A 27,863-nucleotide genomic window follows, 5' to 3' on the forward strand; every position below is an offset into this window, starting at 1 on the left:
AAAAGTATTGACACCCCTGCAATTCTGTCAGATAATACTCAGTTTCTTCCTGAAAATGATTGCAAACACAAATTCTTTGGTATTATTATCTTCATTTAATTTGTCTTAAATGAAGAAACACAAAAAGAATTGTCCTAAAGCCAAATTGGATATAATTCCACACCAAACATAAAAAAGAGGGTGGACAAAAGTATTGGCACTGTTCGAAAAATCATGTGATGCTTCTCTAATTTGTGTAATTAACAGCACCTGTAACTTACCTGTGGCACCTGACAGGTGTTGGCAATAACTAAATCACACTTGCAGCCAGTTGACATGGATTAAGGTTGACTCAACCTCTGTCCTGTGTCCTTGTGTGTACCACATTGAGCATGGAGAAAAGAAAGAAAACCAAAGAACTGTCTGAGGACTTGAGAAACCAAATTGTGAGGAAGCATGAGCAATCTCAAGGCTACAAGTCCATCTCCAAAGACCTGAATGTTCCTGTGTCTACCGTGCGCAGTGTCATCAAGAAGTTTAAAGCCCATGGCACTCTGGCTAACCTCCCTAGATGTGGACGGAAAAGAAAAATTGACAAGAGATTTCAACGCAAGATTGTGCGGATGTTGGATAAAGAACCTCGACTAACATCCAAACAAGTTCAAGCTGCCCTGCAGTCCGAGGGTACAACAGTGTCAACCCGTACTATCTGTCGGCGTCTGAATGAAAAGGGACTGTATGGTAGGAGACCCAGGAAGACCCCACTTCTTACCCCGAGACATAAAAAAGCCAGGCTGGAGTTTGCCAAAACTTACCTGAAAAAGCCTGAAGCGTTTTGGAAGAATGTTCTCTGGTCAGATGAGACAAAAGTAGAGCTTTTTGGGCAAAGGCATCAACATAGAGTTTACAGGAGAAAAAAAGAGGCATTCAAAGAAATTAACACGGGCCCTACATTCAAACATGGCGGAGGTTCCCTGATGTTTTGGGGTTGCTTTGCTGCCTCTGGCACTGGACTGCTTGACCGTGTGCATGGCATAATGAAGGCTGAAGACTACCTACAAATTTTGCAGCATAATGTAGGGCCCAGTGTGAGAAAGCTGGGTCTCCCTCAGAGGTCATGGGTCTTCCAGCAGGACAATGACCCAAAACACACTTCAAAAGGCACTAGAAAATGGTTTGAGAGAAAGCACTGGAGACTTCTAAGGTGGCCAGCAATGAGTCCAGACCTGAATCCCATAGAACACCTGTGGAGAGATCTAAAAATGGCAGTTTGGAGAAGGCACCCTTCAAATATCAGGGACCTAGAGCAGTTTGCCAAAGAAGAATGGTCTAAAATTCCAGTAGAGCATTGTAAGAAACTCATTGATGGTTACCGGAAGCGGTTGGTCGCAGTTATTTTGGCTAAAGGTTGTGCAACCAAGTATTAGGCTGAGGGTGCCAATACTTTTGTCTGGCCCATTTTTGGAGTTTTGTGTGAAATGATCAATGTTTTGCTTTTTGCTTCATTCTCTTTTGTTTTTTCATTTAAGACAAATTAAATGAAGAAGATAATACCAAAGAATGTGATTGCAATCATTTTCAGGAAGAAACTGAGTATTATCTGACAGAATTGCAGGGGTGTCAATACTTTTGGCCACAACTGTATGTATACAGTTACTTCTCCACCAGAAGAACAGTGAGTGCAGCTCTGGGGTATAATACAGGATGTAACTCAGGATCAGTAATGTATGTACACAGTGACTGCACCATCAGAATAGTGAGTGCAGCTCTGGAGTACAATACAGGATGTAACTCAGGATCAGTACCAGGGCTGTGGAGTCGGAGTCGTGGAGTTGGTATAAAATGGACCGACTCCGACTCCCAAAATATATAAAATTGGGTACAGTAGTTCAATGCAGAATGTGCTGAATATTTTTTCATAGGAATTTGGGAAAGTTATGAAATGTCCTATAAATGGCTGTTCTATTCCTGATCTAAGGCTACATTCACACACAGCGTTTTTGCTGCGTTTTTTGAGGATACGTTTTTCAGCTGGAAAAGCAGATCAGCTTTTTAAAAACCGCATCACCTAAAAGGTTTTTGAGCTCATAGATGTTTTCAATAGCAAAAGCAGATTAGAAATCTGCTCTATCCATCTATCTATCCATATCTTATCTGTACCAAAAAGAATGAAAGCCTGGTAGCACACAGACTAACGCTATATTTTTTTTTTAGCACCAGTCAGGTACACCTCATAGCTTCCCAAAAGGATGCCCAGGACAGGCATTGCTCGTCTTCAGTAACACATCAACATCAATTGATAGTATAAATAGATTGCATTCACCACCACATCTTCTTAAGGTGCAGGCTTTATTTTCAAATGTAGGGGTGTGCAGTATGAGGTTCTGCAGCAGCTGAGGCGTGCAGTATGAGGTTCTATACCCCCCCCCCCAAAAGGTTTGATCCTGGCTTTGCCCATGGTGTGAATGTAGCCTGAGGATCTAGGGTTTGTCTCAGCTGAGAGAAGTCATAGTGTTATATATTACACACACACACAGTACAGACCAAAAGTTTAGACACACCTTCTCAATCAAAGAGTTTTCTTTACTTTCATGACTATGATAATTGTAGATTCACTCTGAAGGCATCAAAACTATGAATTAGCACATGTGGAATTATATAATTAGCAAAAAAGTGTGAAACAACTGAAAATGTCTTATATTCTAGGTTCTTCAAAGTAGCCACCTTTTGCTTTGATTACTGCTTTGCACACTCTTGGCATGCTCTTGATGAGCTTCAAGAGGTAGTCACTGGAAATGGTTTTCACTTCACAGGTGTGCCCTGTCAGGTTTAATAAGTGGGATTTCTTGCCTTATAAATGGGGTTGGGACCATCAGTTGTGATGTACAGAAGTCTGGTGGATACACAGCTGATAGTCTTACTGAATAGACTGTTAGCTGCTTTTTTCTTGCCATAATACAAATTCTAAGTAAAGAAAAACGAGTGGCCATCATTACTTTAAGAAATGAAGGTCAGTCAGTCCGAAAAATTGGGAAAACTTTGAAAGTGTCCCCAAGTGCAGTGGCAAAAACCATCAAGCGCTACAAAGAAACTGGCTCACATGAGGACCGCCCCAGGAAAGGAAGACCAAGAGTCACCTCTGCTGCGGAGGATAAGTTCATCCGAGTCACCAGCTTCAGAAATCGCAGGTTAACAGCAGCTCAGATTAGAGACCAGGTCAATGCCACACAGAGTTCTAGCAGCAGACACATCTCTACAACAACTGTTAAGAGGAGACTTTGTGCAGCAGGCCTTCATGGTAAAATAGCTGCTAGGAAACCACTGCTAAGGACAGGCAACAAGCAGAAGAGACTTGTTTGGGCTAAAGAACACAAGGCATGGACATTAGACCAGTGGAAATCTGTGCTTTGGTCTGATGAGTCCAAATTTGAGATCTTTGGTTCCAACCACCGTGTCTTTGTGCGACGCAGAAAAGGTGAACGGATGGACTCTACATGCCTGGTTCCCACCGTGAAGCATGGAGGAGGTGTGATGGTGTGGGGGGGCTTTGCTGGTGACACTGTTGGGGATTTATTCAAAATTGAAGGCATACTGAACCAGCATGGCTACCACAGCATCTTGCAGCGGCATGCTATTCCATCCGGTTTGCGTTTAGTTGGACCATCATTTATTTTTCAACAGGACAATGACCCCAAACCCACCTCCAGGCTGTGTAAGGGCTATTTGACCAAGGAGGAGAGTGATGGGGTGCTACGCCAGATGACCTGGCCTCCACAGTCACCAGACCTGGACCCAATCGAGATGGTTTGGGGTGAGCTGGACCGCAGAGTGAAGTCAAAAGGGCCAACAAGTGCTAAGCATCTCTGGGAACTCCTTCAAGACTGTTGGAAGACCATTTCCGGTGACTACCTCTTGAAGCTCATCAAGAGAATGCCAAGAGTGTGCAAAGCAGTAATCAAAGCAAAAGGTGGCTACTTTGAAGAACCTAGAATATAAGATATTTTCAGTTGTTTCACACTTTTTTGTTAATTATATAATTCCACATGTGTTAATTCATAGTTTTGATGCCTTCAGAGTGAATCTACAATTTTCATAGTCATGAAAATAAAGAAAACTCTTTGAATGGGAAGGTGTGTCCAAACTTTGGTCTGTACTGTATATATGTAATCGATATTATACAGTGTATTACATATTTACAATTTATTAGTTTTTTGTGTTCTAAAGTTGTATTCCAATAAATATATATTATGTTCTATCTAAATATCTTGATTATTGTATCATAAAAATGATTAAATGTCTGATGTTCACATTGTACTACAATAAATTTTTCACTTAAATATAAGCAATATATGTGGGAGCCGGAATTGGAGTCGGAGTTGGTGTAAGGGAAATTGAGGAGTCGGAGGTTTGGCTTACCTACTCCACAGCCCTGATCAGTACAGGATCAGTAATGTATGTACAGTGACTGCAGCAGCAGAATAGTGAGTGCAGCTCTGGGGTATAATACAGGATGCAACTCAGGATCAGTACTGTATGTACACAGTGACTGCACCAGCAGAATAGTGAGTGCAGCTCTGGGGTATAATACAGGATGCAACTCAGGATCAGTACTGTAATGTATGTACACAGTGACTGCACCAGCAGAATATTGAGTGCAGCTCTGGAGTATAATACAGGATGTAACTCAGGATCAGTAATGCAATGTATGTACACAGTGACTGCACCAGCAGAATAGTGAGTGCAGCTCTGGAGTGTAATACAGGATGTAACTCAGGATCAGTAATGTATGTACACAGTGACTGCACCAGCAGAATAGTGAGTGCAGCTCTGGGGTATAATATAGATGTAACTCAGGATCAGTAATGTATGTACGCAGTGACTGCACCAGCAGAATAGTGAGTGCAGCTCTGGAGTATAATGCAGGATGTAATTCGGGATCAGTAATGTACACAGTGACTGCACCAGCAGAATAGTGAGTGCAGCTCTGGAGTATAATACAGGATGTATCTCAGGATCAGTAATGTATGTACACAGTGACTGCATCAGCAGAATAGTGAGTGCAGCTCTGGAGTATAATACTGGAGGTAACTCAGGATTAGTGACATATTGCAGTGACTTGAGGGGTGGGGGGAAACCTGTGTGAGGGGATGGATTTTAGCCTTTTTAACAAAGAAAAAATGTCCAAGGGTTTGCAGTGACGGGGTCTTGCAGCCAATTCTGCAGTCGGTGCACACATACTCTTTTATGATTATGGGGACATGTTAGATGGGTTTGGTCACTTGGGCAATCCTGTAGATATTGTGTACCCTGCCGTACAGTGTCTGCTCTTCCTCAGCCATAGGCAAGTGTCTGTATATGATCTGATGGAAGAATGAGATGATTTTACACAGACTGGTCTCAATCTTCCTAAAGGGATCGTCGTCTTCTCTGTGAACCCCTTAATTACTATATTTCCAATGTAAATTAACAGCCTGCGGTATCTGCACGGTCTCCTGTGCCGTTTGTGCACCTTGGTGTCTTATGGCTTTGGTTATATGAGCTTTGTTGGTTGCTGGTCAGGTAATGGCCGTCTAACCTACATATTTTTAATCTTTTTTTTCCATCACAAAGTAAAGTTTTTGCAAATATTTCCGTGACCACCCCCCCTACACGAGAAACCACCCACATGAATGTAACACGATCACAGGTGGATGTGTTCCTGGCTGCGGAAGCGTCTGTGTAAATAAAGATTTTTTTTAAAAAAAAAAAAACTAACTAACAGGAGGTGCTCAGTACTGCACATGGTGAGCGCTGGCTGGGATCAGCGCCGATGGGTCTTTTTTCCAATAAACTTTGGGTGTGACTGTACGTCCGGTCACAGAGCCCAGCAGTGCGCTTCCACGGGGGTCACTGGGGAGCCGGCGCGGCCGGTCTATGATTAGAGGAGATTTGGACTTGTATAGAAGGGTCCAAACCCCCTCACTGCAAATGTGCATCCACATGGGAGGGCACGTGCACCACCAAACCCATCCTTCACATGTCAGTGGTGGAGGCTAAGAATCCAAACACATCCACTATCACTACACATGTGCGTCCATGGGCCAGTGACATAGGGGCGCCTTTAATATACAATTATCTCAGCCATAAGTTATCCACATAACACCCGAGCCTGGACATAGGGTGCAGGCCCAATAGAGGCCATCACAGCCCCAATCAACAGCGCAAGAAATCTAGAAGCAAATACTTGCCCTGTGCTGTGGCTGCATGTCCATGGTGCTATAGATATTAGTGGCCACACTGCATTGTCTGCCCTGCAGCTACATGTGCCCCTACATAGCCATGGTGCTAAAGATTAGTGGCCACACTGCATGGTCTGCCGAGCGCTATATACACTGAGGTCCAGGGGTCATAAAGACAGAGATACATGAAGATCAGGCCAGACAAGAACTCTCCCGACGACTGCTCTCACAAAATTAGGCTTTTTCTGAAACATCGCATTTTGCAGCAAAGCAAAGCTGCCCCTATTCACCCGGCCCACGGATCAGGCAGCTGTATGTGAGTGGGCTTAAAGACCAAGCAAGTTAGTTATGTAGTGATGACATCCATTCTGTATAATGTGCCAGGCTGTGGTACGGGTCACAAAGATACTTAGCTGGTGTAACCTGCACCCGGCTGTGGTAAGGGTCATACAACCCTGTATAATCAGTGCCAGGCCATAGGCACTGATCCTGCATAATCTGTGCCAGACAATAGATAGTGACCCTGTATAATCACAGTGCAATCGCCATACAGACACTGACCCTGTATAATCTGTGCTAGGCCATACAGACACCAAAACTATATAATCAGTTCCAGGTATACAGATACTGTATAATCAATGCCAGCCCATACAGACACTGACCGTGTTTTATCAGTACTAGGACATACAGACACTGACCCTGTATAATGTGTACTAGGACATACAGACACTGACCCTGTATAATGTGTACTAGGACATACAGACACTGACCCTGTATAATGTGCCAGGCCGTACAAACACCAACCCTGTATAATCGGTGCTAGGCCATACAGACACTGACCCTGTATAATCTGTGCCAGGTCGTACAGACACCTACCCTGTATAATCTGTGCGAGGCCATACAGACACCTACCCTGTATAATCGGTGCTAGGCCATACACATGCCAACACTGTATACAGTGGGGCAAAAAAGTATTTAGTCAGTCAGCAATAGTGCAAGTTCCACCACTTAAAAAGATGAGAGGCGTCTAATTTACATCATAGGTAGACCTCAACTATGGGAGACAAACTGAGAAAAAAAAATACAGAAAATCACATTCTGTTTTTTTTTCATTTTATTTGCATATTATGGTGGAAAATAAGTATTTGGTCAGAAACAAAATTTCATCTCAATACTTTGTGATATATCCTTTGTTGGCAATGACAGAGGTCAAACGTTTTCTGTAAGTCTTCACAAGGTTGCCACACACTGTTGTTGGTATGTTGGCCCATTCCTCCATGCAGATCTCCTCTAGAGCAGTGATGTTTTTGGCTTTTCGCTTGGCAACACGGACTTTCAACTCCCTCCAAAGGTTTTCTATAGGGTTGAGATCTGGAGACTGGCTAGGCCACTCCAGGACCTTGAAATGCTTCTTACGAAGCCACTCCTTCGTTGCCCTGGCGGTGTGCTTTGGATCATTGTCATGTTGAAAGACCCAGCCACGTTTCATCTTCAATGCCCTTGCTGATGGAAGGAGGTTTGCACTCAAAATCTCACGATACATGGCCCCATTCATTCTTTCATGTACCTGGATCAGTCGTCCTGGCCCCTTTGCAGAGAAACAGCCCCAAAGCATGATGTTTCCACCACCATGCTTTACAGTAGGTATGGTGTTTGATGGATGCAACTCAGTATTCTTTTTCCTCCAAACACGACAAGTTGTGTTTCTACCAAACAGTTCCAGTTTGGTTTCATCAGACCATAGGACATTCTCCCAAAACTCCTCTGGATCATCCAAATGCTCTCTAGCAAACTTCAGACGGGACCGGACATGTACAGGCTTAAGCAGTGGGACACGTCTGGCACTGCAGGATCTGAGTCCATGGTGGCGTAGTGTGTTACTTATGGTAGGCCTTGTTACATTGGTCCCAGCTCTCTGCAGTTCATTCACTAGGTCCCCCCGCGTGGTTCTGGGATTTTTGCTCACCGTTCTTGTGATCATTCTGACCCCACGGGGTGGGATTTTGCGTGGAGCACCAGATCGAGGGAGATTATCAGTGGTCTTGTATGTCTTCCATTTTCTAATTATTGCTCCCACAGTTGATTTCTTCACGCCAAGCTGGTTGGCTATTGCAGATTCAGTCTTCCCAGCCTGGTGCAGGGCTACAATTTTGTTTCTGGTGTCCTTTGACAGCTCTTTGGTCTTCACCATAGTGGAGTTTGGAGTCTGACTGTTTGAGGGTGTGCACAGGTGTCTTTTTATACTGATAACAAGTTTAAACAGGTGCCATTACTACAGGTAATGAGTGGAGGAAAGAGGAGACTCTTAAAGAAGAAGTTACAGGTCTGTGAGAGCCAGAAATCTTGATTGCTTGTTTCTGACCAAATACTTATTTTCCACCATAATATGCAAATAAAATGAAAAAACAGACAATGTGATTTTCTGGATTTTTTTTTCTCAGTTTGTCTCCCAAAGTTGAGGTCTACCTATGATGTAAATTACAGACGCCTCTCATCTTTTTAAGTGGTGGAACTTGCACTATTGCTGACTGACTAAATACTTTTTTGCCCCACTGTATGTGGTAGACAGTGGTACAGGCCATACCAGTTTGGCAGCGTGTCAGGACCACTCCAGACTTTAGCAGGGGGATGTGTTTGGAGCCAACGTTTAGTTTAATAAAACAATAATCTATGGAAGGATATAACACAAGGATTCTTACAAAACTGATGTGGAAACTGAACGGTGCCCCACACGGGAAAAAAAATAAAAACAAAAACATACATATGACAAGGTGAATTCCTTCTTGCGGCAGAAGCAGACATGTTTGTGTCAGCGCCGCCCCCTTTAGCCTCGAGGGCAGGTTCACTCTCCGGTGAGGGTAAGGGCTCGGCCACCACTGGCTCTGTGTGAAGAACCCATAAGGAAAGTATTTGCTCTTTATAAGGAGTCCATACAGGGCTTAGCATTACATAATCCATAGGACATGAGGAGCTTGTAATAAGGTGTAGGGTCTGGTAATATATATTCCTTTAGGCCGAGCCGTTCCCAGAGGCGCATCCAGCACAAGTCCACGGGGCTCCGTGTTATTTCACCAGCGGCCGTGTTTTGTCGTCATCACTGCATTGATGAGCTTTGTATTTTTTCACCTCTGCCATGTACTGTGCCCACGCGCCACCCTTATGTGTCAGGATCTGGAGGAAGAAGAAACCGAAGGTTACCATGCAGAGGCTGCAACCCCCAACACAAGGAATACTCATCCACCCTTTACTAGATGAGGGCCCCCCCCTGACTATAAGGTCACAGATGAGAGGCGACTACCATTTGGGGTGCACTGCTTTACTGCAAGAAAGGTAAAGAAGCCCTCCAAGGATAGAAGGCAGGAGTCGTGTGCAAACCAGAAAGGAGCAACGCAGGGCTGGATTTCTTTTCTATGGTGCTCCAGATGGCTACGTGCACTAGCCACTTATAGACCCGTCCTAGCCCACCACAGCAGATGGCTATAGTCACAGTCCATTATATATATGTATACCAACACACATTGTAGGTCCGAGCCTCGCTGAATCAGACAGTATGAATACCATACACCTCCATGAGACGTCAGGCCACAGCTTTGTGCATCACTTCCAGGAGGCTCAGACATTACCCACGTACACCGCACTCCATCTTTACATCTTAGCATTTCATAACTAACGTTTCTCACCTCTTCCTCCATCTTTGGCTTCTTGGTGACCATGCCCGTCTTCAGTGCCAGCTTTGCCCCTCCTCTACGCTTGCCCACCTGGGGGTGGAAGGGACAGAAGACTGCAACCGTTATACGAGCCCTGGCAGCCTCTCTGAGTCCCTCTATATGACAGAATATAAGGGAGGCCTGGGTTAGACAGGCACAAAACACTCCCCACCTCCAGACACCACCTTTCCTCCTCATGGGGAAACTAGCAGGATGATGGTGGCGGCATCCTCCACACCATGGACAGATCCAGACACGTATTCATGAGAAACATTCAAAAGGAGCAGCGGAATGTTAGGGAAACGACTGATACTAAACTAACCTTGTTGCTTTAACAGTCCCCAGCCTCCTGCCAAGGGGGCTCCAGAGCCTGATAGTAGCCCCCAATAAACTCCGACATCCAGAAATTACAGAAACTAGTTCAGGCCTCAACGTATGTAGGAGCTAGTGATGAGCGACCGTGCTCGGATGCTGTGCTATCCCAGTGTCCTCAGCCTACTCGAATAATATGTCCGAGTCCCCGCGGCTGTTAGGCAATCTTCATGTGTTGCAGCTGTCTAACAGCCGCAAAACATGCAGCTGTGGGGACTCTGATAACACAATATTCAAGCAGGCCGAAGATACTCGGATAACACAATATTAGAGCACGCTTGCTCATCACTAGTTGGAACACAAAGCCTGGAGAGAAGGACCAGTCCGGTCTCAGTCAGGAGCTACAATCCCCCTTCCCCTCCTAGCCCAACTTGTCACAATTGAAAAATGCAAATAAAGTCTCAAGTGTCTAGTAGGCGGTCTCAAGTTTCCTCTTAATAAACCCCCACCCTGTGCCTCCCATCAGGTCTGGATTGACAACGCAGACATTGCTTTACATCACTATCATTTTTTCATGGACGGGCCATGTAAGCAGGAGGTCACAGATGACGTGGCTGAGCACTGCAGGTGCTTTGTCCCAGGACAGCATGGCATGTGAGATCTCTCTGCAGAACACTAATGTAGGACATTCAGCTGTCAATCAAGAACAAGGGGGAGGAGTTACTGACTAGTAATAAGGAGCTGCCATCCTCCTTGTAAAGTAATGCATTCCTGCCATTACCAGCCATCATCTACCCGCAGGGATGCAGAGACCCCTACTGATATCTGGCTTCAGAAATGATTATTTATGGAGCTGCTTCGTTTATGCTGCAGTTAACGAACGGAGAGGGGTCCACAAGATCACCTCTGCTCCATCCCAACAGGGGGGTGACAGTCCCAGTAGTTGGGCCTACACTGATCTCTTATCACTGACCCAGTGTACAGGTGATAGCTTAGTGCTGGGATCTGTTCCTCTGTTATTCCTCCTGGGAACTTAGAAGGGTGAGCCAATCCATTTGCAGGACCCTGGTCCAGCAGCCAAGTCAGTATTCCACACGGAAGCCCTGCAAATCGCCCTCTACCTGCTGAAATCCCAGACGCCTCCTAGTTTGTAGATCTGGAGTGACACACTGATTGAGCAGAACAAACGCCAAGGGATTCCAGCAAGTAGGAGGTAGCGTGCGGGGTTCCCCAAATACTGATGTGGCTGCTGGATCAGGGTCCTGGGAGCAGATCTGCTCATCTCTATAGACAGCGATGGTCCCTGCACACCGACACCGTCCCATCAGAGAGATGGTTCATCTACACTGGCACGCAATTTGTGAATGGCAAATGATCTACTGGTAAATATTCCATCTGATAACAGGGGCATAAACCATCCACTGTCAGAATTACATCAGTATTTGTAATCCAAAACCAGGAGTGGGTGATAATCCAGAAGTGGTGCCGCGCTTCTATTATACTTATCCTCTCCCGATTATGGCTACAAATACTGACGGAATACTGCACATGTGAACGCAGCCTTATCGGCAGCACACGGTGTGAGCAGAGGAGGGGCTGGACCTGGAGGTAGAGCGACCGCGTCATTGTGAGCCCCAACAGACCGGTACGTAGCGAAGCGCCACTCGCCACGTTAGGTGATGTTACTGATCGTGGGGGTCCGACCGCTGGTAGATGGGGGGGGATTCTCATCTCCATTACATAGTCGGACGCCCCTTCATCGTCTGTGGGGCTGCTGGATAAGTCCAGGCCCAGCGGTGAGCAGCCCCCCGGGTGCCGGGTGTGTGCCGCTGCATGTCCACAGCCCTGTATACATAGATAAGCGGCTGACGGCTCGCTCTGCACAATGTATACAGGGGCCAACATGTCTCCCACCATTTCCAGGGGGAACAACAGAGGAGCCACCATTAGGGTCAGTATCTAGGAGGTGGCGATGGTCACCCAGCCTTCCTGCAGGGCAGAGGATAAGGACCACAAGTCCCAGTATCCCCCTGGCAGCGCACAGGCTCTTGCAGGACATTCTGGGACTTGTAGTTCTCCGTCGTGTTTGGGGGGCCTTACAAAGCTGGTGGGCGTCCGCTTGTCCGGCTTCTTCCTCTCCTCCGGCTCCCTGCCCTCCTCCTGGCTCCCTGACGCCTCCATCTTCTTCTTGAAAAGCTCCAGGAAGCTGCCGTCATTGGCGAAGAGATTCAACCCGGAGCCTGAGGGGAGGCCGGCGGAGGAGGGAGCCTCGGCCCCGGGCGGCGGGGGAGGAGGAGAGTCTGCGGCCTCTTCTTCCTGTTCTACCTCCGCGGCCTCCTCCGCTTCTTCCGCGGCGTCTTCCTCCGAACCAGGCCGCGGACTTCTTTCCGCCATTTTCACACGGTGAGAGTGTCCACGTCACAGAGCGGCAGCATACAGCCTCCCGTTACACCGTCGCCCACCCCCCCTTAAAAAAAAAAAGGCGGAACCGGGAAAGCGAAAATAAAAATGGCGGCGCGCCTCTGCTTGAGGTAAAAGAAGAACTCGGCCCTGCTGGAGGCGGGAATAGAAAAAAAATTGCTTAGAAACACGAGAGCCAATAATATGACACAAAAGATGTGACGTTGTCCAATGAGAGATGGTCTCATCGTGATGGGCAGTTCGATTATCCAATGACTCGGCTGCTGGGATAAACTTGAAGGCTATTAGTTGCTTCATTGCGCTACACTTTCCTGTTCAAGATTGACGTAAGAGTCAACCAATCAAAGCTTGGAAAGAAAGGGGTTATCCAATCATGCTTTGGCGTCAGTAGTTTGACAGTGATAGGCATCAGAAGGAGCTAATCATAAACAAAGCTGTGTATGGTCGTCATTGATTGACATGTCAGCTAACCAATAGCGAAAGCGATGCTGCCCACAAGGCTCGTTCGGATTGGTCAGAGGAGATAGCTGGGTGATTGTGTAGGGTTATGCGCGGGGTGGAGGAACTGTCGCCGTCACGTGATACCTGGAGAAAATGGCTGCGCCGGGGGATGATGAGTTTGAAGATGCTCCAGATGTGGAGCCGCTAGAGCCCACCCTACTCAATGTGATAGAGCAGCGCTCACTCAGGTGGATCTTTGTAGGAGGAAAGGGCGGAGTGGGCAAGACCACCTGCAGGTAGGGACTAGGGGTGGACTGAACCAAGTGTGGGGAGGAGGTGGTGGTGCGGGGGTGTTTTGGGGAGGGGAAGCCCATTGGGCGCTCACTGTCACGTGACTTCAGGATCTGACTACACGTTGTTCTGTAGTCTGTATCCATGGTGACGGGTCAGTCTGCGCAGGAGCTGTGGACACCAAACGTTGAGGCTTCACTTGGGAATGTCAAAGTTGGTTGCAAAAGTATATGCGCCCTTTCAGTGATTAAGCAGGCCAGGTAGCGCCCTAACGACTACACATTCCCGCTGATCACCCCCAGGAAGGAGGTGGGCAGCTCGTATCCTCCTGCTGGACCCCCGAGGGACCTCGATATTAGCGGGTTCGCCATCGGTGACTGGTGTGTTGGATCTTATATGAAGAGCACCCTGCAAGGCCCCCATACATGAGGAGCACCCTGCAAGGCCCCCCATACATGAGGAGCACCCTGCAAGGCCCCCCATATATGAAGAGCACCCTGCAAGGCCCCCCATACATGAGGAGCACCCTGCAAGGCCCCCCATACATGAGGAGCACCCTGCAAGGCCCCCCATACATGAGGAGCACCCTGCAAGGCCCCCCATACATGAGGAGCACCCTGCAAGGCCCCCCATACATGAAGAGCACCCTGCAAGGCCCCCCATATATGAAGAGCACCCTGCAAGGCCCCCCATACACGAGGAGCACCCTGCAAGGCCCCCCCATACATGAAGAGCACCCTGCAAGGCCCCCCATATATGACGAGCATCCTGCAAGGCCCCCCATACATGAAGAGCACCCTGCAAGGCCCCCCCCATATATGAGGAGCACCCTGCAAGGCCCCTCATATATGAAGAGCACCCTGCAAGGCCCCCCATACATGAGGAGCACCCTGCAAGGCCCCCCATACATGAAGAGCATTCTGCAAGGCCCCCCATACATGAAGAGCACCCTGCAAGGCCCCCCCCATACATGAGGAGCACCCTGCAAGGCCCCCCATACATGAGGAGCACCCTGCAAGGCCCCCCCATACATGAGCACCCTGCAAGGCCCCCCATACATGAGGAGCACCCTGCAAGGCCCCCCATACATGAGGAGCACCCTGCAAGGCCCCCCATATATGAAGAGCACCCTGCAAGGCCCCCCCCCATACATGAGGAGCACCCTGCAAGGCCCCCCCCCATACATGAGGAGCACCCTGCAAGGCCCCCCATACATGAGGAGCACCCTGCAAGGCCCCCCATACATGAGGAGCACCCTGCAAGGCCCCCCATATATGAAGAGCACCCTGCAAGGCTCCCCATATATGAAGAGCACCCTGCAAGGCCCCCCATATATGAAGAGCACCCTGCAAGGCTCCCCATATATGAGGAGCAGCACCCTGCAAGGCCCCCCATATATGAGGAGCAGCACCCTGCAAGGCCCCCCATATATGAGGAGCAGCACCCTGCAAGGCCCCCCATATATGAGGAGCAGCACCCTGCAAGGCCCCCCATATATGAGGAGCAGCACCCTGCAAGGCCCCCCATATATGAGGAGCAGCACCCTGCAAGGCCCCCCATATATGAGGAGCAGCACCCTGCAAGGCCCCCCATATATGAGGAGCAGCACCATGCAAGGCCCCCCATATATGAGGAGCAGCACCCTGCAAGGCCCCCCATATATGAGGAGCAGCACCTTGCAAGGCCCCCCATACATGAGGAGCAGCACCCTGCAAGGCCCCCCATACATGAGGAACAGCACCCTGCAAGGCCCCCCATATATGAGGAGCAGCACCCTGCAAGGCCCCCCCTATATGAGGAGAAGCACCCTGCAAGGCCCCCCCTATATGAGGAGCAGCACCCTGCAAGGCCCCCCCTATATGAGGAGCAGCACCCTGCAAGGCCCCCCCCTATATGAGGAGCAGCACCCTGCAAGGCCCCTCCTATATGAGGAGCAGCACCCTGCAAGGCCCATCCTATATGAGGAGCAGCACCGTGCAAGGCCCATCATATATGAGGAGCAGCACCCTGCAAGGCCCATCATATATGAGGAGCAGCACCCTGCAAGGCCCCCCATATATGAGGAGCAGCACCCTGCAAGGCCCATCATATATGAGGAGCAGCACCCTGCCAGGCGCCCCATATATGAGGAGCACCCTGCATGGCCCCCCCATATATGAGGAGCACCCTTCCTAGGCCCGCTACATATGAGGAGCACCCTGCAAGGCCCCCCATATATGAGGAGCACCCTGCAAGGCCCTCCACATATGAGGAGCACCCTGCAAGGCCCTCCACATATGAGGAGCACCCTGCAAGGCCCTCCACATATGAGGAGCACCCTGCAAGGCCCTCCACATATGAGGAGCACCCTGCAAGGCCCGCCATATATGAGGAGCACCCGGCAAGGCCTTAGAAAAAATAAGTCCAGTGCTGTAAGTCCATAAAATCCATTTTTCTTTTATTCCATCACTTCCAATAGAATAAAAACAATTAAGTCATAGTCGAGAACATTAAAATCAAACGCGTTTCTACGCAAAATCGTGCGTCTTAATCATTGACAAAGATCTACACAAAATATGATAAGCACCTTGCAAGGCCCTCCACATATGAGGAGAACCCTGCAAGGCCCCCCCATATATGAGGAGCACCTGGCAAGGCCCGCCATATATGTGGAGCACTCTGCAAGGCCCGCCATATATGTGGAGCACCCTGCAAGGCCCGCCATATATGTGGAGCACCCTGCAAGGCCCGCCATATATGAGGAGCACCCTGCAAGGCTCCCCATATATGAGGAGCACCCTGCAAGGCTCCCCATATATGAGGAGCACCCTGCAAGGCTCCCCATATATGAGGAGCACCCTGCAAGGCTCCCCATATATGAGGAGCACCCGGCAAGGCCCGTCATATATGAGGAGCACCCTGCAAGGCCCCCTACATATAAGGAGCACCCTGCAAGGCCCCCCATATACGAAGAGCACCCTGCAAGGCCCCCCATATATGAGGAGCACCCTGCAAGGCCCGCCATATATGAGGAGCACCCTGCAAGGCCCGCAATAAATGAGGAGCACCCGGCAAGGACCCTATATATGAGGAGCACCCTATGAGGCCCACCACATAAGAAGAGCACCCGGCAAGAACCACCACATAAGAAGAGCACCCGGCAAGAACCACCACATAAGAAGAGGGCTCACAATCTCCAAGGGATTGGTGAGGATAAAGTAGGTGAGGGCAGAGCTGGTCATGCAGCGGTTTGGTGGATCAGTGGTTGCTGCAGGTTGTAGGCTTGTCGGAAAAGGTAGGTCTTCAGGTTCCTTTTGAAGGTTTCCACTGTAGGCGAGAGTCTGATATGTTGTGGTAGAGAGTTCCAGAGTAGGGGGGATGCGCGGGAGAAATCTTGTATGCGATTGTGGGAAGAAGAGATAAGAGGGGAGTACAGAAGGAGATCTTGTGAGGATGGGAGGTTGCATGTTAGTAGGTACCGGGAGACGCGGTCACAGATGTATGGAGGAGACAGGTTGTGGATGGCTTTTTATGCCATGGTTAGGGTTTTGAAATGGAGTCTCTGGGTAATGGAGAGCCAGTGTAGGAATTGTCAGAGAGGAGAGACCCGGGAATAGCGGGGGGGATAGGTGGATTAGTCGGGCAGCATTGTTTAAGATAGATTGGAGGGGTGAGAGAGTGTTAGAGGGGAGGTCACACAGCAGGAGGTTGCAGTAGTCAAAACGGGAGATGATGAGGGCATGCACTAGAGTTTTTGCAGATTCTAGGTTTAGGAATGTACGGATCCGGGAGATGTGGTTTGAAGGAGAGATCAGAATCAGGGATTACCCCGAGGCAGTGAGCTTGTGGGATTGGGGAGAGTGAGCAGCCATTTACTTTAAGGGATAGGTCTGTTGGGAGAGTCGAGTGAGATGGAGGAAAGATGATGAATTCTGTTTTGCCCATGTTAAGTTTTAGAAATCTAGCAGAGAAGAAGGATGAAATAGCAGACAGACATTGTGGGATTTTGGTCAGTAGGGAGGTGATATCTTGTCTCAGAGAGGTAGATCTGTGTGTCATCAGCATAGAGGTGATACTGAAAGCCATGAGATTCTATGAGCTGTCCCAGGCCGAAGGCGTAAATGGAGAAGAGCGGGAGCCCTAGGACTGAACCTTGCGGAACTCCGACAGATAGGGGGAGAAAGGTGAGGAGGTGGCATGTGAGTGGGAAACGCTGAATGTCCGGTCTGTTAGAACAAGATCCAAGATAGGGCCAAGTCTGTGAAGCCAAGAGATGTAGTAATAAGGAGTGGTCCACTGTGTCAAAGGCAGAGGACCGGTCCAGGAGGAGGAGGACAGAGTAGTGTCACTTGGCCTTGGCGGTTAATAGGTCATTGGTGACCTTAGTTAGGGCAGTTTCAGTAGAGTGATGGGGCCAGAAACCAGATTCTAAGCGGTTGAAGAGGGAGCAGGAAAAGAGGTGGGAGGACAGTTCGAAATGGACTTGTTGTTCTAGTAGGTTTGAGGCAAAGGGGAGAAGTGATATGAGGTGATATCTAGATACAGAGGTTGGTCTAGAGAGTGCTTTTTGAGGATTGGTGTGATTGTGACATGTTTAAAGCTTGAGGGGAAAACACCAGTTGTTAGTGATAGGTTGAAGAGATGGATTAGGGTTGGGATGAAGACTGTGGTGAAGTTGGGGATGAAGTGGGATAGGATCAGGTCATAGTGCGCAGATGGCGAAATGTGATCTCGAGAGTAGGGCGGAAAGTGGAAAGTTGGTCTTCTATAATGGTGGAGAAGCTGGTTTTGGAGGAGGAGGGCTGAGTAGTTAGGAATAGGGGTTGTGGAGGTTGTAGGTCAAAGCTTTCTCTGATGTTATCAATCTTCTGTTTAAAGAATGACACATATAAAGAGCACCCCAAAAGGCCCAGCATATATGAGGAGCACCCTGCAAGAACTACCATATATGAAGAGCAACCCAAAAGGCCCACCATATTTGAAAACCACCCCCCGCAGGCCTGTCACATACTGTGATTGCCCCCAAATCATGATCGCCCTCTCAAACCCGGCCGCAAAACAGGAACGATCCATGAGGCCTGACTCATACTAAAAACGCCCCCCAAACGTGGCCGCAAACTCGGAACGCTTTGCAAGGCCCGCCACTTGCCGGGAACACCCCGTAAGGCCCACTGCATACAGGAAACGCCCCACAAGACCATTCAAATACCGGGAACGCCCCTCAAACGTGGTCGCAAATAGTGACCTCCCCTGCATATCGGGAACGCCCTGCAAGGCTCATCGCATACTGGGAATGCCCACCGCACACCAGGAACGCCACACAAAGCCTGCCGCATACAGGGAACACCCCCACATACCGGAAACGGCTCAGAAGCCCATCTGCATACGGGGAACAACCCACAAGACTTGCTGTTTTGTAGATGTTATGACTACTGGGATTACAGTTTGGCCCTTGTCGCTTCGCTCTCATCTTTACACTTGGTCCTTTTTCCACATTGCTGCCTGACATCCCCCGCGCAGAAGCCATTGTTAGACATCCGGTGTTCTGCTCTCCCTCTGTGGTGTATGGCGACTGAGCAGTGTCTGTCTCCACAGTTGCAGTCTAGCCGTCCAGCTGTCTCGGATTCGGGAGAGTGTACTGATAATTTCCACGGACCCCGCTCATAACATCTCTGATGCCTTCGACCAGAAGTTCTCCAAGGTCCCCACCAAAGTGCGCGGCTATGACAACCTATTTGCCATGGTGAGTTGTCTCTCTTCTTCCAATGTTTATCAATCTATCTGATATCTATCCAGATAATTCCCCTTCCCCCGCGTCTTGTGTGCAGGAGATAGACCCCAGTCTGGGGGTGGCCGAGTTACCTGACGAGATCTTTGAGGAGGACAATATGCTGAGTATGGGCAAGAAGATGATGCAGGAAGCCATGAGCGCCTTCCCCGGGATAGACGAAGCCATGAGCTATGCAGAGGTGATGAGGTGAGGCATCGGCACACGTGTCCACACACATCGGCCTTTCCGAAGCAGAATATGATAAAGTGATCGGGGCGGGTTCCTCCCGGGACATTTTCCATGTCTTTAACCTTGCATCTTCTATTTAACGTGCAAACATACCATTGCTGATTATGCTTATCTCTTTCAGGTTGGTAAAAGGGATGAATTTCTCAGTGGTGGTCTTTGATACGGCCCCTACTGGCCACACACTTCGACTTCTCAATTTCCCGACCATTGTGGAACGAGGCCTGGGAAGACTCATGCAGATCAAGAATCAGATCAGCCCGTTCATATCCCAGGTAAAGCCGCTCCTCATCCATCAGTTGGTATAAGTCTTTGTACCCGCTGTGAGACCTAAGAATAATCACACCCTGATGATACTTCTCTTGCCCTCAGATGTGCAACATGTTGGGACTTGGTGACATGAATGCCGATCAACTCGCTTCCAAGCTAGAAGAGACTCTGCCGGTCATCCGATCAGTCAGCGAGCAGTTCAAGGATCCGGTGAGATGTGCAACTCATGGGACAGAATATCAGCCTGCAATCTAATCTAATTCATAAGAATACAAATACTCTAATACTGTTCCCTATGTACATGAATATAGCTACTATAATACTGCTCCTATATACAAGAATATAACTACTATAATACTGCTCCTATGTACAAGAATATAACTACTATAATACTGCCCCTATGTACAAGAATATAACTACTATAATACTGCCCCTATGTACAAGAATATAACTACTATAATACTGCCTCTATGTACAAGAATATAACTACTATAATACTGCTCCTATGTACAAGAATATAACTACTATAATACTGCCCCTATGTACAAGAATATAACTACTATAATACTGCCCCCTATGTACAAGAATATAACTACTATAATACTGCCCCTATGTACAAGAATATAACTACTATAATACTGCCCCTATGTACAAGAATATAACTACTATAATACTGCCCCTATGTACAAGAATATAACTACTATAATACTGCCTCTATGTACAAGAATATAACTACTATAATACTGCTCCTATGTACAAGAATATAACTACTATAATACTGCTCCTATGTACAAGAATATAGCTACTATAATACTGCCCCTATGTACAAGAATATAACTACTATAATACTGCCCCATGTTCAAGAATATAACTACTATAATACTGCCCCCTATGTACAAGAATATAACTACTATAATACTGCTCCTATGTACAAGAATATAGCTACTATAATACTGCTCCTATGTACAAGAATATAGCTACTATTATACTGCCCCCTATGTACAAGAATATAACTACTATACTACTGCCCCTATGTACAAGAATATAACTACTATAATACTGCTCCTATGTACAAAAATATAACTACTATAATACTGCCACTATGTACAAGAATATAACTACTATAATACTGTCCCCTATGTACAAGAATATAACTACTATAATACTGCCACTATGTACAAGAATATAACTACTATAATACTGCCCCCTATGTACAAGAATATAACTACTATAATACTGCCCCTATGTACAAGAATATAACTACTATAATACTGCCCCCTATGTACAAGAATATAACTACTATAATACTGCCCCTATGTGCAAGAATATAACTACTATAATACTGCTCCTATGTACAAAAATATAACTACTATAATACTGCCACTATGTACAAGAATATAACTACTATAATACTGTCCCCTATGTACAAGAATATAACTACTATAATACTGCCACTATGTACAAGAATATAACTACTATAATTCTGCCCCCTATGTACAAGAATATAACTACTATAATACTGCCACTATGTACAAGAATATAACTACTATAATACTGTCCCCTATGTACAAGAATATAACTACTATAATACTGCCACTATGTACAAGAATATAACTACTATAATACTGCCCCCTATGTACAAGAATATAACTACTATAATACTGCCCCTATGTACAAGAATATAACTACTATAATACTGCCACTATGTACAAGAATATAACTACTATAATACTGCCCCCTATGTACAAGAATATAACTACTATAATACTGCCCCTATGTGCAAGAATATAACTACTATAATACTGCTCCTATGTACAAAAATATAACTACTATAATACTGCTCCTATGTACAAAAATATAACTACTATAATACTGCCACTATGTACAAGAATATAACTACTATAATACTGCCCCTATGTACAAGAATATAACTACTATAATACTGCTCCCTATGTACAAGGCTATAACTACTATAATACTGCCCCCTATGTACAAGAATATAACTACTATAATACTGCTCCTATGTACAAGAATATAACTAATATAATACTGTCCCCTATGTACATGAATATAGCTATTATTATTTATTGTTATAGCGCCATTTATTCCATGGCGCTTTACATGTAAGGAGGGGTATACATAATAAAAACAAGTACAATAATGTTAAACAATACAAGTCATAACTGGTACAGGAGGAGAGAGGACCCTGCCCGCGAAGGCTCACATTCTACAAGGGATGGGTGAGAATACAGTAGGCGAGGGTAGAGCTGGTCGTGCAGCGGTTTGGTCGATTGGTGGTTACTGCAGGTTATAGGCTTGTCGGAAGAGGTGGGTCTTCAGGCTCTTTTTGAAGGTTTCGATGGTAGGTGAGAGTCTGATATGTTGTGGTAGAGAGTTCCAGAGTAGGGGTGATGCGCGAGAGAAATCTTGTAGCTACTATAATACTGTGTACAAGAATCTAACTACTATAATACTGCCCCTATGTGCAAGAATATAACCACTATAATACTACCCCCTATGTACACGAATATATCTACTATAATACTGCCCCCTATGTACAAGAATATAACTACTATAATACTGCCCCCTATGTGCAAGAATATAACTACTATAATACTGCCCCTATGTGCAAGAATATAACTACTATAATACTGCCCCTATGTACAAGAATATAACTACTATAATACTGCCCCTGTGTACAAGAATATAACTACTATAATACTGCTCCCTATGTGCAAGAATATAACTACTATAATACTGCCCCATGTACGAGAATATAACTACTAGAATACTGCCCCCTCTGTGCCGGAATAAAACTACTATAATATTGCCCCTATGTACAAGATTATAACTACTATAATACTGCCTCATGTACAAGAATATAACTACTATAATACTGCTCCCTATGTACAAGAATATAACTACTATAATACTGCCCCTATATACAAGAATATAACTACTATAATACTGCCCCCTATGTACAAGAATATAACTACTATAATACTGCTCCCTATGTACAAGAATATAACTACTATAATACTGCCCCTGTGTACAAGAATATAACTACTATAATACTGCCCCCTATGTACAAGAATATAACTGCTATAATACTGCCCCTATGTACAGGAATATAACTACTTTAATACTGCCCCTATGTACAAGATTATAACTACTATAATACTGCCTCATGTACAAGAATATAACTACTATAATACTGCCCCTATGTACAAGAATATAACTACTATAATACTGCCCCCTATGTACAAGAATATAACTACTATAATACTGCCCTTATGTACAAGAATATAACTACTATAATACTGCTCCCTATGTACAAGAATATAACTACTATAATACTGCCCCTATGTACAAGAATATAACTACTATAATACTGCCCCCTATGTACAAGAATATAACTACTATAATACAGCTCCCTATGTACAAGAATATAACTACTATAATACTGCTCCTATGTACAAGAATATAACTACTATAATACTGCCCCCTATGTACAAGACTGCTATACTGCCTCGTACAGTGAGGATTGGTGCTTGCTGATGCCCCTTGTCTCGCACACAGGAGCAGACCACCTTCATCTGTGTGTGTATTGCGGAGTTCCTGTCTCTCTATGAGACTGAGCGGCTGATCCAGGAATTGGCCAAGTGTAAAATAGACACACACAATATTATCGTTAACCAGTTGGTGTTTCCCGACCCCGAGAAACCCTGTCGTATGTGTGAGGCCAGGCACAAGATTCAATCTAAATACTTGGACCAGGTACGTGACACACGAGGAGGGCCGATCTTCATTTTTTGTTTTTTGTTCAAACAGTTAAATCTTGTTTTTCCTGGAAATATGAAGACCTGAAGAATTTTTCAGCTGCTGCCTTCATGTCTGGGGTGCGGCCTTCCTATCCGGGGTGCGGCCTTCCTATCGGGGGGGCGTGCGGCCTTCCTATCGGGGGGGCGTGCGGCCTTCCTATCGGGGATGCGTGCGGCCTTCCTATCGGGGGTGCGTGCGGCCTTCCTATCGGGGGTGCGTGCGGCCTTCCTATCGGGGGTGCGTGCGGCCTTCCTATCGGGGGGCGTGCGGCCTTCCTATCGGGGGGGCGTGCGGCCTTCCTATCGGGGGTGCGTGCGGCCTTCCTATCGGGGGGTGCGTGCGGCCTTCCTATCGGGGGGTGCGTGCGGCCTTCCTATCGGGGGGGCGTGCGGCCTTCCTATCGGGGGGCGTGCGGCCTTCCTATCGGGGGTGCGTGCGGCCTTCCTATCCGGGGTGCGGCCTTCCTATCCGGGGTGCGGCCTTCCTATCTGGGGTGCGGCCTTCCTATCTGGGGTGCGGCCTTCCTATCTGGGGTGCGGCCTTCCTATCTGGGGTGCGGCCTTCCTATCTGGGGTGCGGCCTTCCTATCTGGGGTGCGGCCTTCCTATCTGGGGTGCGGCCTTCCTATCTGGGGTGCGGCCTTCCTGTCTGGGGTGCGGCCTTCCTGTCTGGGGTGCGGCCTTCCTGTCTGGGGTGCGGCCTTCCTGTCTGGGGTGCGGCCTTCCTGTCTGGGGTGCGGCCTTCCTGTCTGGGGTGCGGCCTTCCTGTCTGGGGTGCGGCCTTCCTGTCTGGGGTGCGGCCTTCCTGTCTGGGGTGCGGCCTTCCTGTCTGGGGTGCGGCCTTCCTGTCTGGGGTGCGGCCTTCCTGTCTGGGGTGCGGCCTTCCTGTCTGGGGTGCGGCCTTCCTGTCTGGGGTGCGGCCTTCCTGTCTGGGGTGCGGCCTTCCTGTCTGGGGTGCGGCCTTCCTGTCTGGGGTGCGGCCTTCCTGTCTGGGGTGCGGCCTTCCTGTCTGGGGTGCGGCCTTCCTGTCTGGGGTGCGGCCTTCCTGTCTGGGGTGCGGCCTTCCTGTCCGGGGTGCGGCCTTCCTGTCCGGGGTGCGGCCCTCCTGTCCGGGGTGCGGCCCTCCTGTCCGGGGTGCGGCCTTCCTGTCCGGGGTGCGGCCTTCCTGTCCGGGGTGCGGCCTTCCTGTCCGGGGTGCGGCCTTCCTGTCCGGGGTGCGGCCTTCCTGTCCGGGGTGCGGCCTTCCTGTCCGGGGTGCGGCCTTCCTGTCCGGGGTGCGGCCTTCCTATCCGGGGTGCGGCCTTCCTATCCGGGGTGCGGCCTTCTTATCTGGGGTGCGGCCTTCCTATCTGGGGTGCGGCCTTCCTGTCTGGGGTGCGGCCTTCCTGTCTGGGGTGCGGCCTTCCTGTCTGGGGTGCGGCCTTCCTGTCTGGGGTGCGGCCTTCCTGTCTGGGGTGCGGCCTTCCTGTCTGGGGTGCGGCCTTCCTGTCTGGGGTGCGGCCTTCCTGTCTGGGGTGCGGCCTTCCTGTCTGGGGTGCGGCCTTCCTGTCTGGGGTGCGGCCTTCCTGTCTGGGGTGCGGCCTTCCTGTCCGGGGTGCGGCCTTCCTGTCCGGGGTGCGGCCTTCCTGTCCGGGGTGCGGCCCTCCTGTCCGGGGTGCGGCCCTCCTGTCCGGGGTGCGGCCCTCCTGTCCGGGGTGCGGCCCTCCTGTCCGGGGTGCGGCCTTCCTGTCCGGGGTGCGGCCTTCCTGTCCGGGGTGCGGCCTTCCTGTCCGGGGTGCGGCCTTCCTGTCCGGGGTGCGGCCTTCCTGTCCGGGGTGCGGCCTTCCTATCCGGGGTGCGGCCTTCCTATCCGGGGTGCGGCCTTCCTATCCGGGGTGCGGCCTTCCTATCCGGGGTGCGGCCTTCCTATCCGGGGTGCGGCCTTCCTATCTGGGGTGCGGCCTTCCTATCTGGGGTGCGGCCTTCCTATCTGGGGTGCGGCCTTCCTGTCTGGGGTGCGGCCTTCCTGTCTGGGGTGCGGCCTTCCTGTCTGGGGTGCGGCCTTCCTGTCTGGGGTGCGGCCTTCCTGTCTGGGGTGCGGCCTTCCTGTCTGGGGTGCGGCCTTCCTGTCTGGGGTGCGGCCTTCCTGTCTGGGGTGCGGCCTTCCTGTCTGGGGTGCGGCCTTCCTGTCTGGGGTGCGGCCTTCCTGTCTGGGGTGCGGCCTTCCTGTCTGGGGTGCGGCCTTCCTATTTGGGGTGCGGCCTTCCTATTTGGGGTGCGGCCTTCCTATTTGGGGTGCGGCCTTCCTATCTGGGGTGCGTGCGGCCTTCCTATTTGGGGTGCGGCCTTCCTATCGGGGGTGCGTGCGGCCTTCCTATTTGGGGTGTGGCCTTCCTATCGGGGGTGCGTGCGGCCTTCCTATTTGGGGTGCGGCCTTGCTATCCGGGGTGCGGCCTTCCTATCGGGGTGCATTTGGTGTAATTCCTCTCTCTGCCACTAGGCGTCACTCTATAACTGACTCTCCCATGTGTCTCTTTTCCCATAGATGGAGGATCTGTATGAAGATTTCCATATTGTGAAGCTTCCCCTTCTCCCTCATGAGGTCCGAGGGGTGGAAAACGTCAACACCTTCTCTAACCTTCTCCTCGAGCCGTACAAGCCCCCCAGCGGGAAATGAGATTTGGGGGGTGTTGCTGGGTTGCCATCCTCCTCGAGGCACAAGACACATTAGACCCCTGTGACAGACAGATTGGGGTCCATCCTTCCCAGGTCCTCCTGTCTTTTGTCCCCTCTCCCACCCCCTCATTTTTATTTTTTTTTTTATGGGAGGGGTATATATTTATTTTCGGATTTTGGGCACCCATGCGCTGTGATCATCGTCTCCGTCTCTTCATCTCCCATCACCGCGGGCCGTACGGAGCATGGCTGCTGCCTGCCTGTAGTGACGGAGCGGGGACCACCCGTGCACCTGTGTCTCCCCTGAATCTCACACTGTAGAGCTCGGGGGCAGGAGGAGAATAAACTCGGTTTATATATAATATTCCAGCGTTGTGTCATGATTATGGGTGTAGAAGTCAGTGGTGGGCACGGCCCCCCGCTCTGGCCGCAGTCCTGTCCAGTGGCTGTCAGTGCCCCTCTGTATTGGTGATAGGTAATGGCTGTCCGTCATCACCAGACCGAGCCTGCGGAGGATGGGTCTTACCCCTACATATGAGTGTGACTGGGCCGGCTCTGCTTCCCCTCCCCACATGGTCCGGTGCCCCCCCCCTGTGCTCTGTGTACTGCCAGCACCCGGGGTCTCCGTCCTCCGCCCCTCTTGTGTTTTCATTCTTCTGCTTAATTTGCTTTAAACAAAGCAGCAGTGGGGGGCGCCGAGGAGACAGAGCGTTCTGGGCAGAGTCCGGCAGCATCTGAGCCCCTTACATAACCAGTCCTGCACCTCGCTGCAGAGCCCCGGACCCTCGCTGCAGAGACCCCCCCCCCCCCCCGGACCCTCGCTGCAGGGCCCCCCTGCACCCTCGCTGCAGAGACCCCCTTGGACCGTCACTGCAAAGCCCCGCCTCATGGACCCTTGCCGCAAAGCCCCCCACCTTCCCCGGACCCTCACTGCAGAGCCCCAGCTCATTACCAGGGCCCCAATCCAGATAGTATCACTACAGAGGCTGAGACACACGGTCTGTAGACAGTATCACACTGCAGAGGCTGAGATAACCGGGGCGTGCAGACAGTATTGCACTGCAGATGCTGAGATACCCGGGGCGCGTAGACAGTATCACACTGCAGAGGCTGAGATAACCGGGGCGTGCAGACAGTATTGCACTGCAGATGCTGAGATACCCGGGGCGCGTAGACAGTATCACACTGCAGAGGCTGAGATACCCGAGGCGTGCAGATAGTATCACACTGCAGAGGCTGAGATACACGGGAAGTGCAGACAGGATCACACTGCAGAGGCTGAGATACCCGAGGCGTGCAGATAGTATCACACTGCAGAGGCTAAGATACACAGGACGTGCAGACAGTATCACATTGCAGAGGCTGAGATACACGGGAAGTGCAGACAGTATCACATTGCAGAGGCTGAGATACACAGGAAGTGCAGACAGTATCACATTGCAGAGGCTGAGATACACGGGAAGTGCAGACAGTATCACACTGCAGAGGCTGAGATACACAGGACGTGCAGACAGTATCACATTGCAGAGGCTGAGATACACAGGACGTGCAGACAGTATCACACTGCCGAGGCTAAGATACACAGGGTGCGTAGACAGTATCACACTGCAGATGCTGAGATAACGGGGGTGTGCAGACAGGATCACACTGCAGAGGCTGAGATACATAGGGTGTGCATATAGTATCTAATGATAGGCTGAGCTACACCAGCGCAGTAATAATACATCTATGAAACACACAGGCTCAATAGATT

At 49.1% G+C, this 27,863-nt stretch overlaps 2 protein-coding genes across 2 annotated transcripts; one reads left to right on the forward strand and one right to left on the reverse strand.

Moving 5' to 3' along the window:
• Positions 1 to 8,826: 8,826 nt before the first annotated feature.
• On the reverse strand, positions 8,827 to 12,789 carry TRIR (telomerase RNA component interacting RNase). Its single transcript, XM_073587407.1, has 3 exons — positions 12,317 to 12,789; positions 9,878 to 9,955; positions 8,827 to 9,368 (listed from the first exon to the last, which is right to left on the reverse strand). Exons 1-3 carry the CDS (start codon positions 12,608 to 12,610, stop codon positions 9,261 to 9,263), a joined length of 480 nt encoding a protein of 159 aa, XP_073443508.1. The 5' UTR covers positions 12,611 to 12,789; the 3' UTR covers positions 8,827 to 9,260.
• A 389-nt stretch (positions 12,790 to 13,178) lies between these two features.
• On the forward strand, positions 13,179 to 26,474 carry GET3 (guided entry of tail-anchored proteins factor 3, ATPase). Its single transcript, XM_073587406.1, has 7 exons — positions 13,179 to 13,374; positions 18,944 to 19,091; positions 19,177 to 19,325; positions 19,489 to 19,639; positions 19,737 to 19,844; positions 23,214 to 23,411; positions 25,980 to 26,474. The coding sequence occupies exons 1-7, from the start codon at positions 13,232 to 13,234 to the stop codon at positions 26,109 to 26,111; spliced, it is 1,029 nt and encodes a 342-aa protein (XP_073443507.1). The 5' UTR covers positions 13,179 to 13,231; the 3' UTR covers positions 26,112 to 26,474.
• Positions 26,475 to 27,863: the final 1,389 nt, after the last annotated feature.

The sequence above is a fragment of the Dendrobates tinctorius genome, unplaced genomic scaffold, assembly GCF_039654945.1.
Source record: "Dendrobates tinctorius isolate UK_male_01 unplaced genomic scaffold, ASM3965494v1 ptg000099l, whole genome shotgun sequence".
In the NCBI taxonomy this organism is placed as follows: Eukaryota; Metazoa; Chordata; class Amphibia; order Anura; family Dendrobatidae; genus Dendrobates; species Dendrobates tinctorius.